Here is an 18,292-nt window from a genome sequence, read left to right on the forward strand (position 1 = left end):
AATTTTTAATGTAGTGATTAGCATTTAACTGTTTTTACAAGATTTTTACAAAGATATTTGTGGTGTGATCGTTCCTGCCCCACAAACAGAGTGAATGAAATCATTTCTGGTGATCCATCACACCTATTAGACCAGGAAATCTGGACTTTAAACCTGCACTAATCAATGCTTTAGGTCATATGAGTGTAATGTGAAAGGCGACGCTCGCTCGTAGTGACAATCCCACAGAGAAATACCCACTGACTCTGAGCTGAGCTCTACGGAGTATTTTAGCACAGCTCATTGTTTTTGGTTTATTATGCATATTTGAAAAAGCTCTAAAACCCCACTGTACACTACGTGCTAAGCATCAAACAGCAGACAGACACGGTTAAGAGACTAGCTGGAGCAACCGTTATTGTCATTTAACAAAAGGCCTTTATCTGCAATATATGTATCAACCTCAGCCTGAGGTCATAACTGTTTTATTGTGTCACGTCTTTATTCAAGGTGGACAAAAAGAAGAAAGAAAAGAAAGACAAGGAGAGGGAGAACGAAAAAGAGAAGAACTCTATCACAAAAGTGCAGAAGAAGAGACAGACGCCGTCACCCACCACCACGACCCAGAGATCCAGGCCAGCGGCCAGGTATCACACACACTGCCTTGTGCCCGTTCTGTGGACCAATAGATATCATAATTTAACTTGAACTATATTGAGGACTTAGTTGAAGCAACTACCAGGAACTTTCATTGTGTACATACAAGTGCCTCGTGTCGTAAAGATCTTGTTCTGGCTCGCACATGCATTTGTTTTGGAAGCGAGTGAGAAAAAGACTCGTTTTAGTTTTAAAACTATTGCATAGCGATGAGGTAATGTCTCTACTATGTAAGAAGATTAATAACTGTAATATAACGGAAGGTGAAACAAAGTAAACTTTTTAATTCATATATTGATGTTAACCCACATCTCGCAAGATATTTCATAAATAAAATAGACATGACACACACCAGGATCGGATCTGAATCCTTTGAAATCCCGCAAATCTGTTGAATGACCGACCAAGGTGGACTCGTGTTTCCTCCTTGCTCTAACACTGTCCCTTTTGAGCTTTTCTTTGTTTTTCGGCCTGTTCTTTGGTTTTTCACTTTGCTGATCCTGCCCCAGCATCTAACGAAAAATATCTTCCTGCTTCCTTTTAACTGGCTAACATACTCACTGCGAAACTTTGATAAGTGGTGCACAACATAGGCTCTACCGGTCTGCGTGCCGTAAATCGTTTCGTCTTATTTCGACTCGGCATTAAGAATAGTTCAATAATAAATAGGCAATGTCATCGCGATTGGTCTCGTTTGTTCATGTAGGTCACATAGAGGCATCAGTATTACATTGTACATCGAGATGGTTTTAAAACCACCTTTAAAGCAGGACGAGGCTCAGAGAGAGGGAACTCATGTGTCCTCATGCTTTATTCTATTTCTAAAGTGGTTCTCGTTTGAAAAAACAAACACAATACATGGAAATATACAAATTGATTGAAGCAAACTAATTCCTACAAAGTGAACACTTCCCAGAAAGCTGCCTTAACTTTTGTTTTGAGCCTTTGCCTTTGACTGTGTTTAATATGCAGAGGCAGGTTGTTCCATAAGGAGATCCCAGTGTGGAAAAATGAGTTTCTTGCTATTTAACTTTTAACTGGAGAAACACTGCGTGACACAATGCCTGCTCTCGTGTGGCTTCCAGCCTTATCATCATTATTCTAACTGCTAAAAGCTGCTGGACAACGTTCAGTCAGCCGTCGAGGGCCGGTCTGCCAACAGCAGGTCTGTTGGTGTCAGACAGAAACGGATTTTCATGACTGAGGCACAGAGGGGGGGAAAGACGGCTCCCATGCCTCCCCTCCTCTCATGTTACACTCCCCTGCAGCCAAAGAATCATGTTTCAGAAGGAGTCGTTCGTGTCTTCCACATGACCTAGTTATGAGCTCTATGCAGTGCACTGGGAACCTCGGTACCTTTTCCTTCACTGCCACATCTCCTCTAACACCAACTCTCTTCTCATCAGCACCCCAAAGCCCAAAAACAGACCTCCATCACCCGGCGCCCCCAAAAGTCGGCCCCTTTCCCCCTTGGTGCCGGCAGCAGCGGCAGCATCCAAGACCCCGATGGGCAAGAAGACCCCTCCTCCTGGCACCAAGACCCGACCCAAACGAGCCCAAGACGCCCGCCAGGGTGCAGCCCCAGACGGTCACTGCAGTTGCCGTGGAAACGAGCCAGGCACCCCAGCAACCAGGCGCTCCAGAGGAGAAAAAGAGTGAGTGTGGTTACCATAGAGACGATAGCCAAGATTCAAGGTGACCTAAAGGTTTCGGGCCGACATTCGTGTTAAGTAAAACTGTGATTACTGCAGAGTGTGTGCCAGACTCTCACCTCTGGGGTCGAAGGGGTTGTTTCTCGATTTTAACGTATCTTGTTAAATTCCCCTTTCTTAATGACATAACGTACAACACATTCTGATACAACACACGGGGCAAAATGTGCAGGAACATGTCAGCTCTCTCGAGAATGAGGCACTCATTTCTCCTAGAGCACTTTGTAAAGACATCATTTGGCTTCATAGAATTCTTCATATATATAGAGATAGACATAAAGAAATGCATTTCAAATACCGCTTTCATTTTACTTTTACTTTAAATGAAATAAAATACCAAAATGAATGATAAAATACATGAAGGGCAAAAAAACCAAACATAAATAAAATGTTATAAACATATAAACAGTTTAAAATCAAATAAACAGGGGAGCTCAGATAACATCAGGATGTGCTTCTGACACGGACTCAGACAGCCTTATTTCCTCTGATTGAAAAAGCTCTGTCCCCTTTAGTCTTCAGCCTGGACTCTGGGAGACACAGAAGACCACCGCACGACAAACTCGGCGAAGGTTCAAAATAATTCAAAATGTAAAATATAATCTGGATCCAGGTCATGAAGAGCCTTAAAGGCAATCAATAATATCAATCCTAAATCAAAGAGGGAGTAAAGAGACAGTGTAAAGAGGTTCTGTACAATCTCTAGTTGTTTCAAAGTGTGTTAATTAAAACAAAAGAAGAAGCTGCTGCAATAAAATGAAATAAAATACTCTTTGTCTTCTCTCTAACAGACTCCAGTAATGTTCCTGCCATCGTGGTGTCCTCTGCACCGGTTACACCTCCTTCCGTCAGCCCAGCCGTGGTACCGTCTCCAGCTGCTCCAAACGTAGAGCCGGCTGCCTCAGCTGCTTCTCCTGCTGCAGCCTCCACCACTAAACCTGCTCCTTCTGCAGCAGCCACCGCTGCCACCACCACCCCAGCTGCCCCGACCAGCAGGCCGTCAGCCGGCACCAACAACCAGGAGGAGGCTGCTCGCATCCTGGCAGAGAAACGCAGACAAGCCCGAGAGCAGCGGGAGAGGGAGGAGCAGGAGCGCGTGGAGCAGGAGCTCAGGAACAGGTCAGGCTTAATGTCAATATAACGCCTTGTTATTCATCATATAATGTCATTTAATATCTATAACAGTTATCGATAAACACGATAATATGTTGAAGCATTTGTGACTTTGCAGGGTATTAAATCTTCTTCACTGCCAAGAGACAGAACATAAAAACATTTAATAAAACATGATGTAATTCAATACGCCAGTCCTGCAAAAAAAACAAAATATTCTAAATGTGCATTACGTTACATTTAGCTGACGCTTTTGTCCAAAGCGACTTACAATAAGTGCAAACAATCGTGAGGATACGACTCCGAAGCAGCAAGAATCTTGTAAGTACATTCGCTTCAAATAGGTGAACACATGTAAGTGCAGAACAACAGCTTCAAATGAGCCAAATAAAAGTGCAACATACAGAAGAAGAAAAAGAAGATGCATTGTATTGCATCACATTGTAAGGTTATTCTCCCCGTTCCTACCTTGCTACATCATCTTTTTCTGACAGGATTTTGACATTTTAAAATGTTAGTATTTGGTGACGCTTTATTTACAGGTCCTTAATTTCCTAATCATTTCTATGTCATTTGGCTGTGATTAGTAAAATTGGAACTTCCATGAAATAACTTCAATTTAAACCCAAATAAATGAACAAACAAATAAAATGAATAATTCATTATTTATTGGAAATATTTATGTTACCTGTAGACAGATTTCACTCATTTGTTTGTGTAGCTGCTGCTAAAAAGCTCTATGTAACACTTGAAATGAATTGTTGTTGAGTTAATTATCTTTATTTTAGTAGCTATAAATATACTGATATAATGTCTGTAATTGGGACCAAATAACATCCCTTTTCACATGAAACATTGTATAAAGTTATCAGAAGATTTGGGGGGAATCTTAGACCTGTAAAATAAATAGTGACATTCTTTTACTGTTTATTTTACAGTGGAGATTTTGAATATCTGAATTAGATTTTCTTTCTGCGGATATATAAAATGTGCATACTATATGTAACACGGATGCGTCTTTTCAGGATCCTCCGGGAGGAGGCGATGGCCCGGGACGCAGAGGAGAGGAAGCGCAGAGAGGAGGAGGCTCGATTCATGGCGGAGCAGCAGCGTCTGAGGGACGACGCCCAGCGAGTTGAAGAGGAGAAGGAGGCGCAGGAGAGAGCCAAATCCGAGCAGGAGGAGAACGAGAAGCTGCAGAGACAGGTCAGTGATTGAAAGTTTGTTCTTGACCTTTTTAAACAGTTGTCACAAAACAATTGTAGTGGCTGCTTCGCCTCGTTCCAACCAGGAACACTTATGGTCTGCAAGGCAGCTTCGTTTGAACTCGGGCTACCTTTTAATTGAAACTTACTTGTGAGTTAAACCAGCGGTCACACAAGTCCAGGAGGCATCGAAACGTGTCAATGAGAGTTTATTTAAACGTATATACACCATACGGTCTAAGCTTGTATTGGTCCCAAATGTGCAGACTTCTCTGCATCTTACAAGCAACACGTTGTTCCTAAACTGTTGAACCCATCATGTGCTCTTAAAATAATGTATGAACCTGTATTCCACCACTTAAAAACATATCAAATATAAACATACTCACTGCAACCTTAGCGTAGTCCACCTGTAATCCACTATATCAAATGTAAATATTACTCAAAATGAATGATAATTTAGCTGCTCAATATTTATACTTTATTTAATCAGGAAGTCACATTGAGATCAAGCTCTTATTTACAAGTGAGGCCTGCATAAGGAGAAAATAAATATAATGATAATGCCAAAACATCTGGTAATACAATAGCAAAAATGAAATATACATACAGTACATATAGACAGCATGACCAATTATAATGAAATGCTTTCTGAAATATCCTTGCTGTAGCTATAACAAGGAGATAAGAAAGGCAAGCATATTCACACCACAGTCACACCTCAAATCAAATTGCTCTATGGATATCAGTGTGTCATGTGTCAGTCTGCTCGGTAAATGATATGATATGATATGATATGTTAATGTATGCCTCGATTATATGTGCTTTGGACCAGTGTTACACTCTGACTTCAGTGGCAGAATACATTAAAATACATCTTCTTCCCTTTCCTTGAACACGCTGCCGATATCTATCAAAGGCAACTTTATTTCTCCCCGAAGGTCCCGAGGGTAATGGGTTTTTGCAGCAAGACATATGTAGTAGCCCACATAGGGGACATTAAGAGAGGAGAGGGGGGGGGGCATTGTTTCGGACTGGAGGGGGGAGGGTAGTGCTGAATTACGTGACATCAATTACACCATCCACATCGCTAATATTAATGAATAAATCACTGGTATAAAGAGCATGGATAAGCCAGCACAATTCAGCCACCTTTACGTGAACAACATGGCAACAACAACACAACAACACAACAACACAACAACAACACAACAACACAACAACACAACAACAACACAACAACACAACAACATCATAATCAAACAAAACTCCAAAATAGAAATGAATAATCTTTTGATTTGATAAAAGGCAGGAAACTCCTCATCCTTGAGTTAAAAGAAGTGAGAGTTGCATCGGACCTGCACTTTCCTGGGAGTTTGTTCCAAATGTATGGAGCATAAAAACTAAACGCTGGGAATCAAAGCCTCAACCCAAGCTGAGCAGGCCCGACACTTCCCCAGTGAGACACTTCTTGTTAACTGTAAATACGATATGCACTGAAAAGCCTCTAATTTTCCATTGACGATCATGAATCCCTATGATCCCCCACATGCAGTAAACCCATTTACCATCTGGGCAGATTAGGGCATAGGAGGATGCCTGAGCTGTCGGGGGGGTTTGATACTGTACCAGCCCAAACATCTCTTACCCCCTGACTGACTGGCATCTGGGCAGATTAAAGGAGGAGAGTATGTGCTGCTGTCACGGACGATTTGTGAGCCCCGCTGGTCAGAGGCCCCTTGTCTGGCCGGGCAGATGCCAGCTGGTGACCTCCATAATGGTGATGAGCAGAGGCTGAGGGAGCCATTGTGATCGAGGAGATAGTGACAGGCCTGTGTTGCCTCTGTCTCTGCAGTGGGCTGATAGTTGGATAAGCAGCGTCAGTGTACGCCATGCCTGAAACACTCAGCCACGCTCGACTCCCCTTCTCCCCTTCAATCGGACCATTGTTCCTCTCTGACAGCTCGAGACTCGAGTGGCCTCCTATTTTTGAGAGCTCAAGTGTTTTGCGCTAGCTGTATTGGAAACGGAGAATGTGCGTGACTTTTTAAGATTTGTGTAACTAATTGCTGCGGTTAAAATTGTGAAACAGCATATTTCAATAAATAAAAACCAGCCGGTTGCAATATTTGACAGATGTGATTTATGCACACATCATAGTTTTTGTTTTCATTGCTGACTTCTGTTTGGTTGGTGCTCAATCTTCTACCCAGTGAAGCATGTGATAGAGTAACTCAGATAATACAAACTCTGGCCTGAAGGCTGCTGAAAATAATGAGCGTGTGCTGCCCCCTGGTGGTCTCAAGTTGTTTTCCATTACAGCACATTCACACACCAGCATGAATACCACACTGTGAACATACTCCACTTCAAGTAAAGGTCCTGCATTCAACACCTTACTCAAGTAAAAGTATGTAAGTATTATCAGTAGAATGTACTTGTAGTGGAGTAAAGTTCAATATTTGTGAGATGTAGTGGAGTTGCGTAAAATGGAAATACTCAAGTAAAGTACAAGTATCTCAAATGTGTACTTAAGTACAGTATTTGAGTAAACTCCTGCCATAGCGGACTCTCCTCCATGTCAATTGGTCTGTGTCTAACAAAAAAAAGTAAATGTGTGTATTACTCCTGATCAAACCACAACATTTATTTTTTTGTTATATTTATTTTACGTTTACGTCTTTAACCACAAATGACAAAAATAAAACCAGTGTTACAGAACATTTTATAATTTAAAACTTTTCTCAACTCTCCTATGCAGCAGGTTTCAAGTGAAAATGACATCCTGCTGCTTCTTGTCTCACATTCGATTTACGTGTGAAATTATTATATTTTTAAGCTTCATATTAATGTTTCTCTTTTCTGTTTTCAGAAGGATGAGGCTGAAGTCAAAGCCCGCGAGGAGGCTGAGCGTCAGCGCCTGGAGAGGGAGAAACACTTCCAGAAAGAAGAGCAGGAGCGGCTGGAGAGGAAGAAGGTGAGAGAAAAACAACTTCACAGTTCAGAAAGTTTCCACTCGAGTTTTTATCCCAGTACTTCATGTCTGAACTGATCTCTCTGTCTGATCTGCACAGCGCCTTGATGAGATCATGAAGAGGACTCGGAAAAGTGACGCAGGAGAAAAGGTCAGTGCGATTCCTCTTTAAAAACAAGACACTATAATTCCTCTTGACTTTTATAACCGAAGTCTTTTTATTCTTTATCTTCACAGAAGGATGTCAAAGCTTCTCCTCAGGTCAACGGCAAGGACACAGAGCTCTGTAAGGGTAAGTGCTCGCTCGTATATACAGTCTGAAAGCAAATCTAAAAATCTGATTTATTCATTCATTAATTTTATCTTTCTGCAGCTGGAAACCTGCAGAGTCCCGATGCAGCAGTCCTCAGCCCGTCACAAAGTGTGCCCGGCCCTGTTGTAAACGGCGTCCAGCCCGCCGCCCACCAGAACGGCGTCTCGGCCAACGGAGAGGCGGCCGACTTCGAGGAGATCATCCAGCTGAACAACGGCGCTAACCCGACGCAGACTCAGAGCGGGATGGTCAGCGAGCCCATCCTGGCGTTCGAGGGCGGAGAGCCCTTCCTGATGAAAACAGGCCCTATGAAGCCTCAGCATGTCGCAGGTACAGTGAAGAGACTCCACATGAGACTGTGAGGATACCGCAGAGGCGAGTGTGCTGGAGCTGAATTAATTACTAAAGAGTATTGGGTTACACACAGTTAACAGTGCATTAGGACATGAAGTCCTGAGGTCAAAAAAAAAGAAAATGCCAAGACCCCCACATCCAATCCTTCATCTGTGTTCCTGAAGTTAAAGTAATATTTCCTTCTTTTAGAGTTCATCCGAAGATTTTTTCTTTCCATATTGTTTCATTTAAAGGAATCTTACAGGCCTAAACAAGTTAACGTATTCAGTATTTCACAAGATAAATTGCAGAAATTGTGGTGTCAAAAGATCTTATTTTATCATTTTAATCATCTTGGGACCCCTCATAGAAATATTGTGAATCTTTGAGGGTCCGGACCCTAAAGTTGGGAGTCACTGTCACAGTTCAAATACATCAAACGTGTCTTTCATGGAAGGTGCAACAAAAATTGGAAATGAAAATGTACATTTTAATCCAATGAAAGTTATGTAAACCGCTGTTTGTCTCGAGACATTTCTGTCTGTCATTCATAGTTTTATCATTTCTTCTTTACTGTGTGTACCAACAACAAGGTTTTTTTTCCACCTCCGGGACAAACTACTGATGAAAAACACAAAGAACAACTTATTTTAAAAAGAAGATAAAAAAGGAGATTGTGCCCACTGCAAACCCCAGCATGCAACTACAATAATAATAAAAAAAGCATTTAACATTGTCTTGTAGAAAAGTTGTTAAAGATTGTGTGAACACATGTGTTAATAGAAGAGAGTAAATACGTAGACGTGCTGTCATGCAGTTACCATAAATAAAAACAATGAATCAATGAAAAATAACAAATTACAAACAGAATACCTGCCCATGCTAACATTAAGACACAGTTAGCTATGAGCAATCTTTCATTCTTTACTGCCACCAACTCATCTTATTTTCAACATCGATCAATCTGTAAATGATTTTTTATAGTCAATCGATACATGTTGTCAATAAAATGTGAGAAAAATTGTCGTCTTCAAATTCTTTGTTTTGTTTGACCAAAAGACAAAAACCAAAAAGATATTCAGTTGATATATTTAGTTTGAGAAGCTGGAACCAGATATTTTTTGGCCGGCATTTTAATTATAGAATGATTAACTGATTACCAAAATAGTTTTAATTTTCTTCTTCTGGTATAGTTATTAATCAGAATGTGGGGAAGTTATCAAACAGGTTATGCAACAGAAAGCGAAAACAAGTATGATAGAGAATACAGATGTGCACAGAGCTATGGTCCGGTGGAATTCATTGCATATAGTTCAAGAGAATATTAAAGATAGGTTCAAAATGTGTTAAAACAGTATCTCCAAACATTTCAGGAACCATAATTGAATCGTGTGTGCGTGGGAAAAAATGGTGCAAGAAATCAAATATAAACCTGATTATGATTATCTGATATTAAGATAAGATAGAACTTTATTGATCGAGAAGGAAATTATTGATTAATCAAAATAATAAACATTAAAAAGAAATTCACCAATAGAGTAAAAACATATAAAGTGTATAAGAAGTAATACTAACCCCGGTGAAAAATAGAATAACAATAAACATAAAATAAAATGAGTAAACTGAAATAGAAAAGTAATAAACAGTAATAAGTAATCCCCGTTGGCAAAGAATGGGAAATGTATTTTAACGCAATATTCTTGGAATAATTGTGTGAAAGCACAGGATGTATAAATGTATAATAAAGTGCAATCAGACAAGAATTTATGATTTATTAAGAATTTATTTTTATTTGTATGGAGAAAAATTCTTAAGGAATTGTTTGATTTATAACTTTTTCTGTTTGGCCTTATGTTTCTTAAAAGGATGACAATGAAGTTTCTCTTCCGTACTTGATTGTTAATTCGATCAGATGAGCAGTTTTGCTTGTTGTGTTAATGTGTAAAAGTGTGTCTGACTGTATGTATGACAGGAGGAGTAGGCCACGCGTATGCTAGTGCTAATAATGATCCTAATAAAGCAATATAGGAAACAGTGCTTTTAATGCAGGTTATATCAGGTCCGCAGAAAGTCTTCATATCTTCCGTCGCAGACTGAAAACCCATGTGTTTTAACAGCACCTTGGCCAATAAAAAAAGAAAGAAAGATAAAATCATATTTAGTTATTTCTGTATGTAGCACTTACATTGGTTTGTCCTGTTTGAAGCTAATGTACTTATAAGATCCTTGCTGTTCGGAGTTGTATCCTCATGCCTGTTTGCAGGTTAAATGAAATGAAATGCAATGAAAATGAAAATATTAGTTAAACTTCTCACCTCTGTTGTTCTCTCCCTGCAGAGGTCCTGTGAGTCCCCACACATCTCCATGGTGACGCGCCTTATGCCTCTGCTTGAGCTATGAGATTCATGCCACATCACAACGGCTTATAGAAAATATTGTGTGCCAAACAAACAATGAACTGCGCTGAATTCACATGTTACACCATCTGCTGCAAGAGGAAAAAGAGGAGCTTCTCATCTGAAATATAAAAAACATGCAACAAGTATTCTCTGTCTTCACCGCGTGTTCTGGTGCAGCGTCTGACTGAAATGTCACACACAGATTTTATGGTGCACCTTAAAGATGACTGACTGTGTGACACATTTTAGAAAATACAATATAAGACCCTGGAAATACATAATATTTGACAATGGTTGATATTATTACCGTCGTTACGATATTGTTATTGTTATCTTAAGTTGAAAAGTGTGTGTGTTTGTGGTTTTTGTCTTGAATTATTGAGTTATTTAACATGGGGAGCATCGTACGGACTGGCCACAGACAGTGTATGTAAATGTATAATGAGCCTGGCTGCCTAGGCCTCCTGTTACAGGGGATCTGTGAAATAAAGCTTTATGAAAGGGACTGTCTGTCTGCATTTATATTCATTAGTAATATTAGAAAATATGAGATATCAACTCTACTGCGGCTGTAAATGCATGGTCAAATTTAGATATTTGTCTGCGTCCTAATGGGGTATTTATTCATTTAAGATTTTGTAATAAAGCTGCACAATTAAGAATAGAACTTTATTCTTTATTCGTTCAACTCCCGGGTATCTCACTTGTCACAGCAGCTCAAGCAAAGGAAGAAAGTGATTGGGTGATAAATAATAAGGAAACAAATATCCAAATAACAGCTTTAGTTTCTAGTTATAATAGATGACATTAACATAAAAAAACATATGATAAGCTTATAATACCAGGTGAAACCAGAGGTGTGAGAAGTGATCTCTTATAAGAAAACGTTTGTGGCTCCTTCTCAAATTTGAGTTGTTAAGAGTTCCACCCAACAGACTCCTCTAAACTTCTCACATGGTTTCCTTTCAGTCACTTTTCAGCTGCCTTCACATGATAGGAAATGTTGTCTGTGCTCGCCGTGAGGTCGGCAGAGGACGTTTCCTATCATGTGAATGCAGCTAGTTTTGTTTCTGTGGTTACCTCCCCTGCTTGTTATCTCATGGTTGAGCCTTGAAATGTCAGTGGATATCAAGGTCAAAGTAGAAATAATTAGCAATGTGATTACCCCCGAGCGCTGTGCAGAGCGGTCACCGCTGATCATGTGAAAGCAGCTTTAGATGCTCAGAGCGGTGGAATTATTCAACATTGCACAAAAATCTTACATTTCTGAAAAGTCCCGAAACAACAGAGTTTTGTAGCAAAACTTTTCTGACCCCATTAATTATTGCTCGACCCCTCAGATTTATGTTGTGACCCATCGGAGGGGCTTGAACCCTAGATTGGGAAGGACTGGACTTTCTAACTGTTTGTAAACTAGTTAAACTAGCTGCACCTCGAGCAAATACAAATACTTTAAGTACATTTTACTAATGATCCTTTCATACGTAATTGATCTGAGTACTTCTTCCACCAGTGAAATCTGACGAGTTCTATATTTTTAAAGAAATCTTCAAATTGCTGCTTCTGATGCTTTCAAGCTTAGAAATTGCAATTTTTGCAAACAGACGTTTTAAGTTCAGTAGATTCTTTATTTTAAAGGAAAATAAGTAGTTTCTTTTACATAGTAATCTCAGTGTGGGGATTTCCTTCAGTTGTACATTAGTTTTACTTTAGCTGAATATGACACTATATATATATATATATATATATATATATATCACTTCTAGAAGTATTCCTGGCTGACGATGTATCGTCAACGTAAGCTTGAGGTTATCTGTTTGTTTCAAACAAAAAGAGGAAGCCAATGTTCATCATCCTCAGCTTAATACACAGCATAACAATATGGAGCTGCAGACATGATTCAAATTAGACCGACTTTTGCATTTTTGCAAGTCAAAATTGAATTTGCCTTTGTAGGAAAACAAACAAGGAAGTGAACATATCTCAGCATTGAGTGCAGGTCCAGAGCTCGCTGTCCTTCGGCCGCATTACAGAGTGACATGTGTAGAGAGACCAGAAGGTGGCAGCACAAAGGATTTTCTTTACCCACATACAAATGTGTTTAGTTTTTTTTTTTTTTTAAACCAAGTGTATGCTGGGATATGGTCGACACCCGAAACATCATCAGTTACTTTCTTCAGGTGTTTAGTATTGCACTGAATTATATGAGACAGATTATTTTTTTTAATGATACACACGATTTAAGCAACAGCGGCTGAGATATCCTGATTTTTAGCACTGGTAAGAGTCAAGCTTCAAAAAACCTGTATCCCACATTTCCCATCATGCAATTCCATATTTTCCTTAGCTCCTCTACAGTAATGCCTCTTACTACATTAACACAAGCCTTTTGCTATTTTCTCACACCTGACAACACTCCTCTAGAGCCTCAGAAGACTTTAAGCAACGGTTTTCATCCCAATGAAGAGTAACTCTTTAATTACACATTAAATTAAACATTCAATATGTAAAATTGGAGCATTTCTATTAAGATTTGATGATTAAACTCACTACAAATGTTTTGCTTTTTTCAACTAGTAACGTGAATTTATTCCAAAAGTAAATATTTCTAAATATATACAGGAAACATAACGGGATGGGGTGGTAATCTAATATGAAGAACAATTATAAAACAAAATACAAACATGAGAGTGCTGAACCATAAAAACACAAATAGGTGGTCAAATGAAGATCACTGCACCCAGAAAACAAGAAAGTAAGCCCGGACGTCCTGCACCTGAAATGTTCAGCACATGTGGAGGTTTTGCTTTATATACATACTGTATGTGTGTGAATCCCACGTCACCTTAATGATTCACTTTAGATGTTCAATGAGCCACAAGTGACTGAAAGTGTCTGGATTTCAATTCTTGATTTTAACAGGGTGGCTCTGTTTTCTATGTTTGTTTGGCTGTGGCTTTATGTTACATGGAGCAGAGAGCTGATCCCAGACAGCTCTGGGGTGAAGTCCAGTCAAAAGATGAAAGATGTGTGCATGAGATTTGCTATCCACTTGCTATAATGCACTCTAGCAATCAAATACTAGAAGGCTTGTGGTCGCTCTTGTTTTCCCTTCAGCTCCAGGTAACGTCCTCAAACAGGACTCTCACTGCAGCAGCAGCCGGTCAGTTTGGGTCACAGGGAGCTACCATATCGAATGTCTAACAAAATACACTGGAGCTTGTTTCAATGTGACCAAGCCGCCATCTAGCACAAAGATAATATTCTGGATAGAAGCCTGGAGGAGAGAACATGGTTTCTATGTCTGTTTGCTTTGGTTTGGCTTTGACTTTGCAATTATAAAGCTTACCCAGCAAACAATGCAGCTCTACATGCAAAGAGTCAACTCTGTGAATAATGAGACCCCATGTACTTCTCTTTCTCTGCAATTCACGGTTCTATTATGTCACTATTGTTTGTCTGATGAGTGGATGTTTGCATGGTAACATCTGGTATTCCAGAGCCAGGAGAGGGGGGTAATATTTAGAGAAATAAAATAAATAAAATGTAAGTCCTAAATTTACGAGAAAACAACTTGAATATTCTCTGAGATTATTAAATCTCAAATTTGTGAGAAAGAACTCTCACAAAATATCTAAGTTTAATATTAAAAAATCTGAAATATAGTGGGGGGGGGCGGGGGGTCTTTATCAAGGATCAACCTCGTTCTTGAGTTTTTTCTCACAATATTACAACCCGTCTGTTGTATTTTATTTTTTAAAGCCCTAATATACAGTTGTAACTTCCTGTTTTCCAGGGATCTGATTTGATGCGCTCTTTGTTTTTAAAACAGCTTTATCAGTCTATGTAACCTCTCTGAGGCTATCGCCAAGATCTGCTACAATGGTCCCACAAATTCAGTTTCTTGTGACAGATATTTCTGCCCATTATCATGGTTCCAATGCCATATTGACTTTGGTGATCCCCTGACTTCTCCTGTATCATCACTATGAGGCTGATATTTGTGCATTTGAGTGAAGTTTCTCAAAAACATGCATTTACATGAAATTTGCGGATGAATTGTAATAACGCGACCCCACAATTGATCCTCTACTCAAGTCAAAAACTAAACTTGTCCAGTACTATGTATTAGTACTGGGTATTAAAATATAGAAGAAATATATAGATATATAGAAGAAATACTAGGTATTATGACCAAATACCTGCAAAACTAATGACATTCCCATCAGCCTGTACTTAGTGCTTAGTGTGCTTAGTACTAATGAAATGTTAGCATGCTGACATCAGACACATACAGTGAACTTTGAACCAGTTCTGAGTAAGATCATCTAAATAGAGGATGAGAATTATATCATCCTGATGCAAATGATATGACATGTATCGTGGTTTGTATATTTTTGAATATGCGCTACAATGTCAGACAGTGGTGGCATAATAGAAAAACACTGCAGGGAACATTTTAGTACTTTTACTTAAATAAAGGATGTGAATTCTTCTTCCAGCACTGTTGTCAGGTCATGTGTACCCAGGCCTTTACATTGTTTCAGGCTGCTATCTCATGTCCCACATTGACCCTGTTGCTTTATTGGACGATTAAAGTGGAAGCAGAGATATCTACCTGACTGAAGAGCGTCCGTGTCTCTGTGAATGGCCCACGGCTGAGCATGAAGCGCACACATTTTTAAACATGTAGCTGAGTGATTCACATGACAAATGAAATATGATCATTAAATGATGTTGAACCTTTAATCCGTCTGTGTACTCATCAAACACAACAGCTACACTTTCCCTTAAATCACCAGCAGACCATGGGGCCATCTTAATGTGTGGGAGCAAACACATGCTGTAACTCACAGATCATCACTTCAAACAGCGCGTCCAGAGAGTCAACTATTTATAATTGAGATGTGATTTCACCAAGTGGTTGTCAGAGTTGGGTGCACGTTCTCAACTGCCATCACTGAGGTTTCTTCTTCACCCATTTCTATAAAGGAGGAAGCCAGAAGACGTCGCGCTCTCCTCTGTTCACTCTCACTCTCTCCTGCAAGGTGAGCCTTTTCCTTCTCTCTGTCTCATGTTTCACATGTTTTGTGCAGCTATGTTTTTGTATTTCAGAGCACTGCTGAGTTCTCATATTTCTCTGAGAAAGTAGACATTGTAAATTGAGTTGAGTAGGTTTCCACTTCTTTCGTTCTGTTGAAGTAAATGATATGACAGAGGGGAGAACACAAGAAAAAAAAGTTTAAATGAGCAAGAATTAAAATAAATGAACTAATTGATCAATTATTAATGAAACATAAAACAACAGAAGATAATCAAGACATTAAATTCAATCGGTGGTGGAATGTAACTAAGTGCATTTACTCAAGTGCTGTTCGGAAATATAGTTTTGAGGTACTTTTAATTGTATTTTTCTAAGTATATCCATTCTACTTCTACTCAAAGGGAAATATAATATTTTTTTGTCTCCACATTGACGAACATGTGAATATTAAATATTATTCTATAATAATATAACACTGTGAAAATAGCCTTTCTGAATAATGAAACTTTTTATTTTTGATACTTTGAGTACATTTATCTGATAATACTTCTGTACTTTTATTTAAATAACATTTTGAATTCAAGACTTTTACTTGTAATGAAATATTTGTACTTTTACTTAAGTAAAGAATTTGAGTACTCCTCGTCCACTAAACACGTTACGGCTTTTTTATTTGAACAAGATTTAACGCGGCATTTTACAATTTTTCTTCAATTGGAGAGAAGAAATGGGTTGTTGTATTTTAGAGAAAGAAGCAAAAAAAGATATCTTATCACTAAATAAAGGATAATATTTTCCACGTAGGTTTGCTATACTTTTATTCTTGTTTGCTGCTTGTTTGCTCTATTTTAAATGATGACACAAATGCTCCACAAGTTTCATGTTGCAGCCACAATCCCTTTAATCTTACTGACTTTTATTTCACTTTCATCTCATGACCTCATTGGGCAGCGTTGTCCTCTCCCCCTTGGAATTCATACCTCCAGTGACACCATAAACAGCTCGTAACAGTGAGTGACAGACAAGGAGACATGTCTGGTCTCCCATTGTGGCCAAAGGAGAGATTTGTTGGGGGTTAATTTTAACTTTGGCACGTCCAAGTGTCTAACACCTGTGCCGCAAAGGAAAATGACAGTGAATAGGAACTGTTTGCATAACTTAGTCGAAGGTCAACGAGGAGTGACTTGATCACAGCGTGCTATGAGAAGTTGTGAAAATTCAAACCAGGTCTTTCATGCAGGCTGTTGACTAGATGACATGTTATTATCGTGCAGAAAGAAGGACAGACAGTTGCTCACCTCCTCTCTGTGCTTCAATAAGACGACAGTCTTCAGGGCTGTAGTGAACCAGATTCTCAGTTTTTTGGATGCATGATCTGTGAAGATGAACTTTGTTCTGTTATTTTTGCAATATCAAAGAATTCATAAAATGACTTTCTTTCTTTGGGGATGAAGATCAGGATCAAGTTCATGTGACGTATTTTGCCATTTGCAAAAGTACAGAGTGCAAGCACACAAAAAAGACCAACAAAGAAAATACAAGACTGTACAAATCACAAATTGAATAAAAAGCAAGACAGTAAATAAAAATATAAAAAAATAAAAATATTAAAACACAAAAATGCAATAATACAAACAGGGTCTTTGGTGTGTACGGGCGTATTTTAGTGTTTTATTTTATTTTAGTGTATTTCGTCACTTTTGCAAACATAATGTCATGATGTTGACACTGAATACTGCAGTGTATGGATCGGATACTGTATGTTGAGTATGGATAGTAGTATAAATATAGTTATATATCCATGACTGTGGTGCAGAAAATATAACATTGTTGCACAATATTCCCTTCAGACAGTGGTTATGAAAAATTACTGCACTACATTAAAATAATATACTTGCACAATGTGTATTAATATGTATTATTCGTCCCTTTTTAAATAATATTTCTGCATTTATAAATTGTTTATCACACCTGACTGAATGTTTATGCACAGGAGAGATTAAAACATGTTTATGTTGTGTATTAGAAAAGGAAGATTGAGACAACACTCCAATCTGGTTGTTGAGGATTGATTTCCTTGTCACTATGTGGGATCAACAAGTTCCCAGAGGTGAACAGGTGGTGTGCCACACAACAAGAAGACAGTTCAGGCAGCAGATTCTTACACTATGAAAGACGTCTTTGTGATAGATCTGCTATTCATTTACAATTAACTCTCACATCACCAACAGAAAACAAGTCAGTGAGATGAGACAGAATACAACTTTAGTAACAAACTACCGTGTATTTGTGTTTGGCCGAGTGGGCCCTGAGTGTTCAGGATGGAATCTGTGTCTGTGATAGGAGGTGTTATGTGGCTTTTAGTCAGATAAAAATAGTGCACAGCATTACAAACAGCACAGACCCTACGGACACCAACGTCGAGCTAAAAGACAGCTGTGTGTTAGAGGTTGAGTCAAACATCTTCCACCAGAGATGAACAAAAAAAAAGACATACATTTCTAAAGCTTTCAAGTAATTTATTGTCATATGCAAATCCAATTACAAAGATCTTAGAGCTCAG

General features: G+C 38.9%; 1 protein-coding gene across 1 annotated transcript in view; it reads left to right on the plus strand.

Moving 5' to 3' along the window:
* The window catches only part of LOC115015539 (MAP7 domain-containing protein 1-like), a 42,522-nt gene extending 31,332 nt beyond the window's left edge, over window positions 1–11,190 (plus strand). Inside the window, 10 exon segments of the mRNA XM_029442944.1 lie at window positions 490–626; window positions 2,043–2,193; window positions 2,195–2,291; window positions 3,140–3,467; window positions 4,487–4,667; window positions 7,539–7,643; window positions 7,741–7,791; window positions 7,878–7,932; window positions 8,014–8,283; window positions 10,624–11,190. Coding sequence (XP_029298804.1) covers window positions 490–626; window positions 2,043–2,193; window positions 2,195–2,291; window positions 3,140–3,467; window positions 4,487–4,667; window positions 7,539–7,643; window positions 7,741–7,791; window positions 7,878–7,932; window positions 8,014–8,283; window positions 10,624–10,634 — 1,386 coding nt within the window. The 3' untranslated portion in view covers window positions 10,635–11,190.
* The last annotated feature ends 7,102 nt before the right edge of the window (window positions 11,191–18,292 follow it).

This window comes from Cottoperca gobio, chromosome 11, assembly GCF_900634415.1.
Source record: "Cottoperca gobio chromosome 11, fCotGob3.1, whole genome shotgun sequence".
NCBI lineage: Eukaryota > Metazoa > Chordata > Actinopteri > Perciformes > Bovichtidae > Cottoperca > Cottoperca gobio.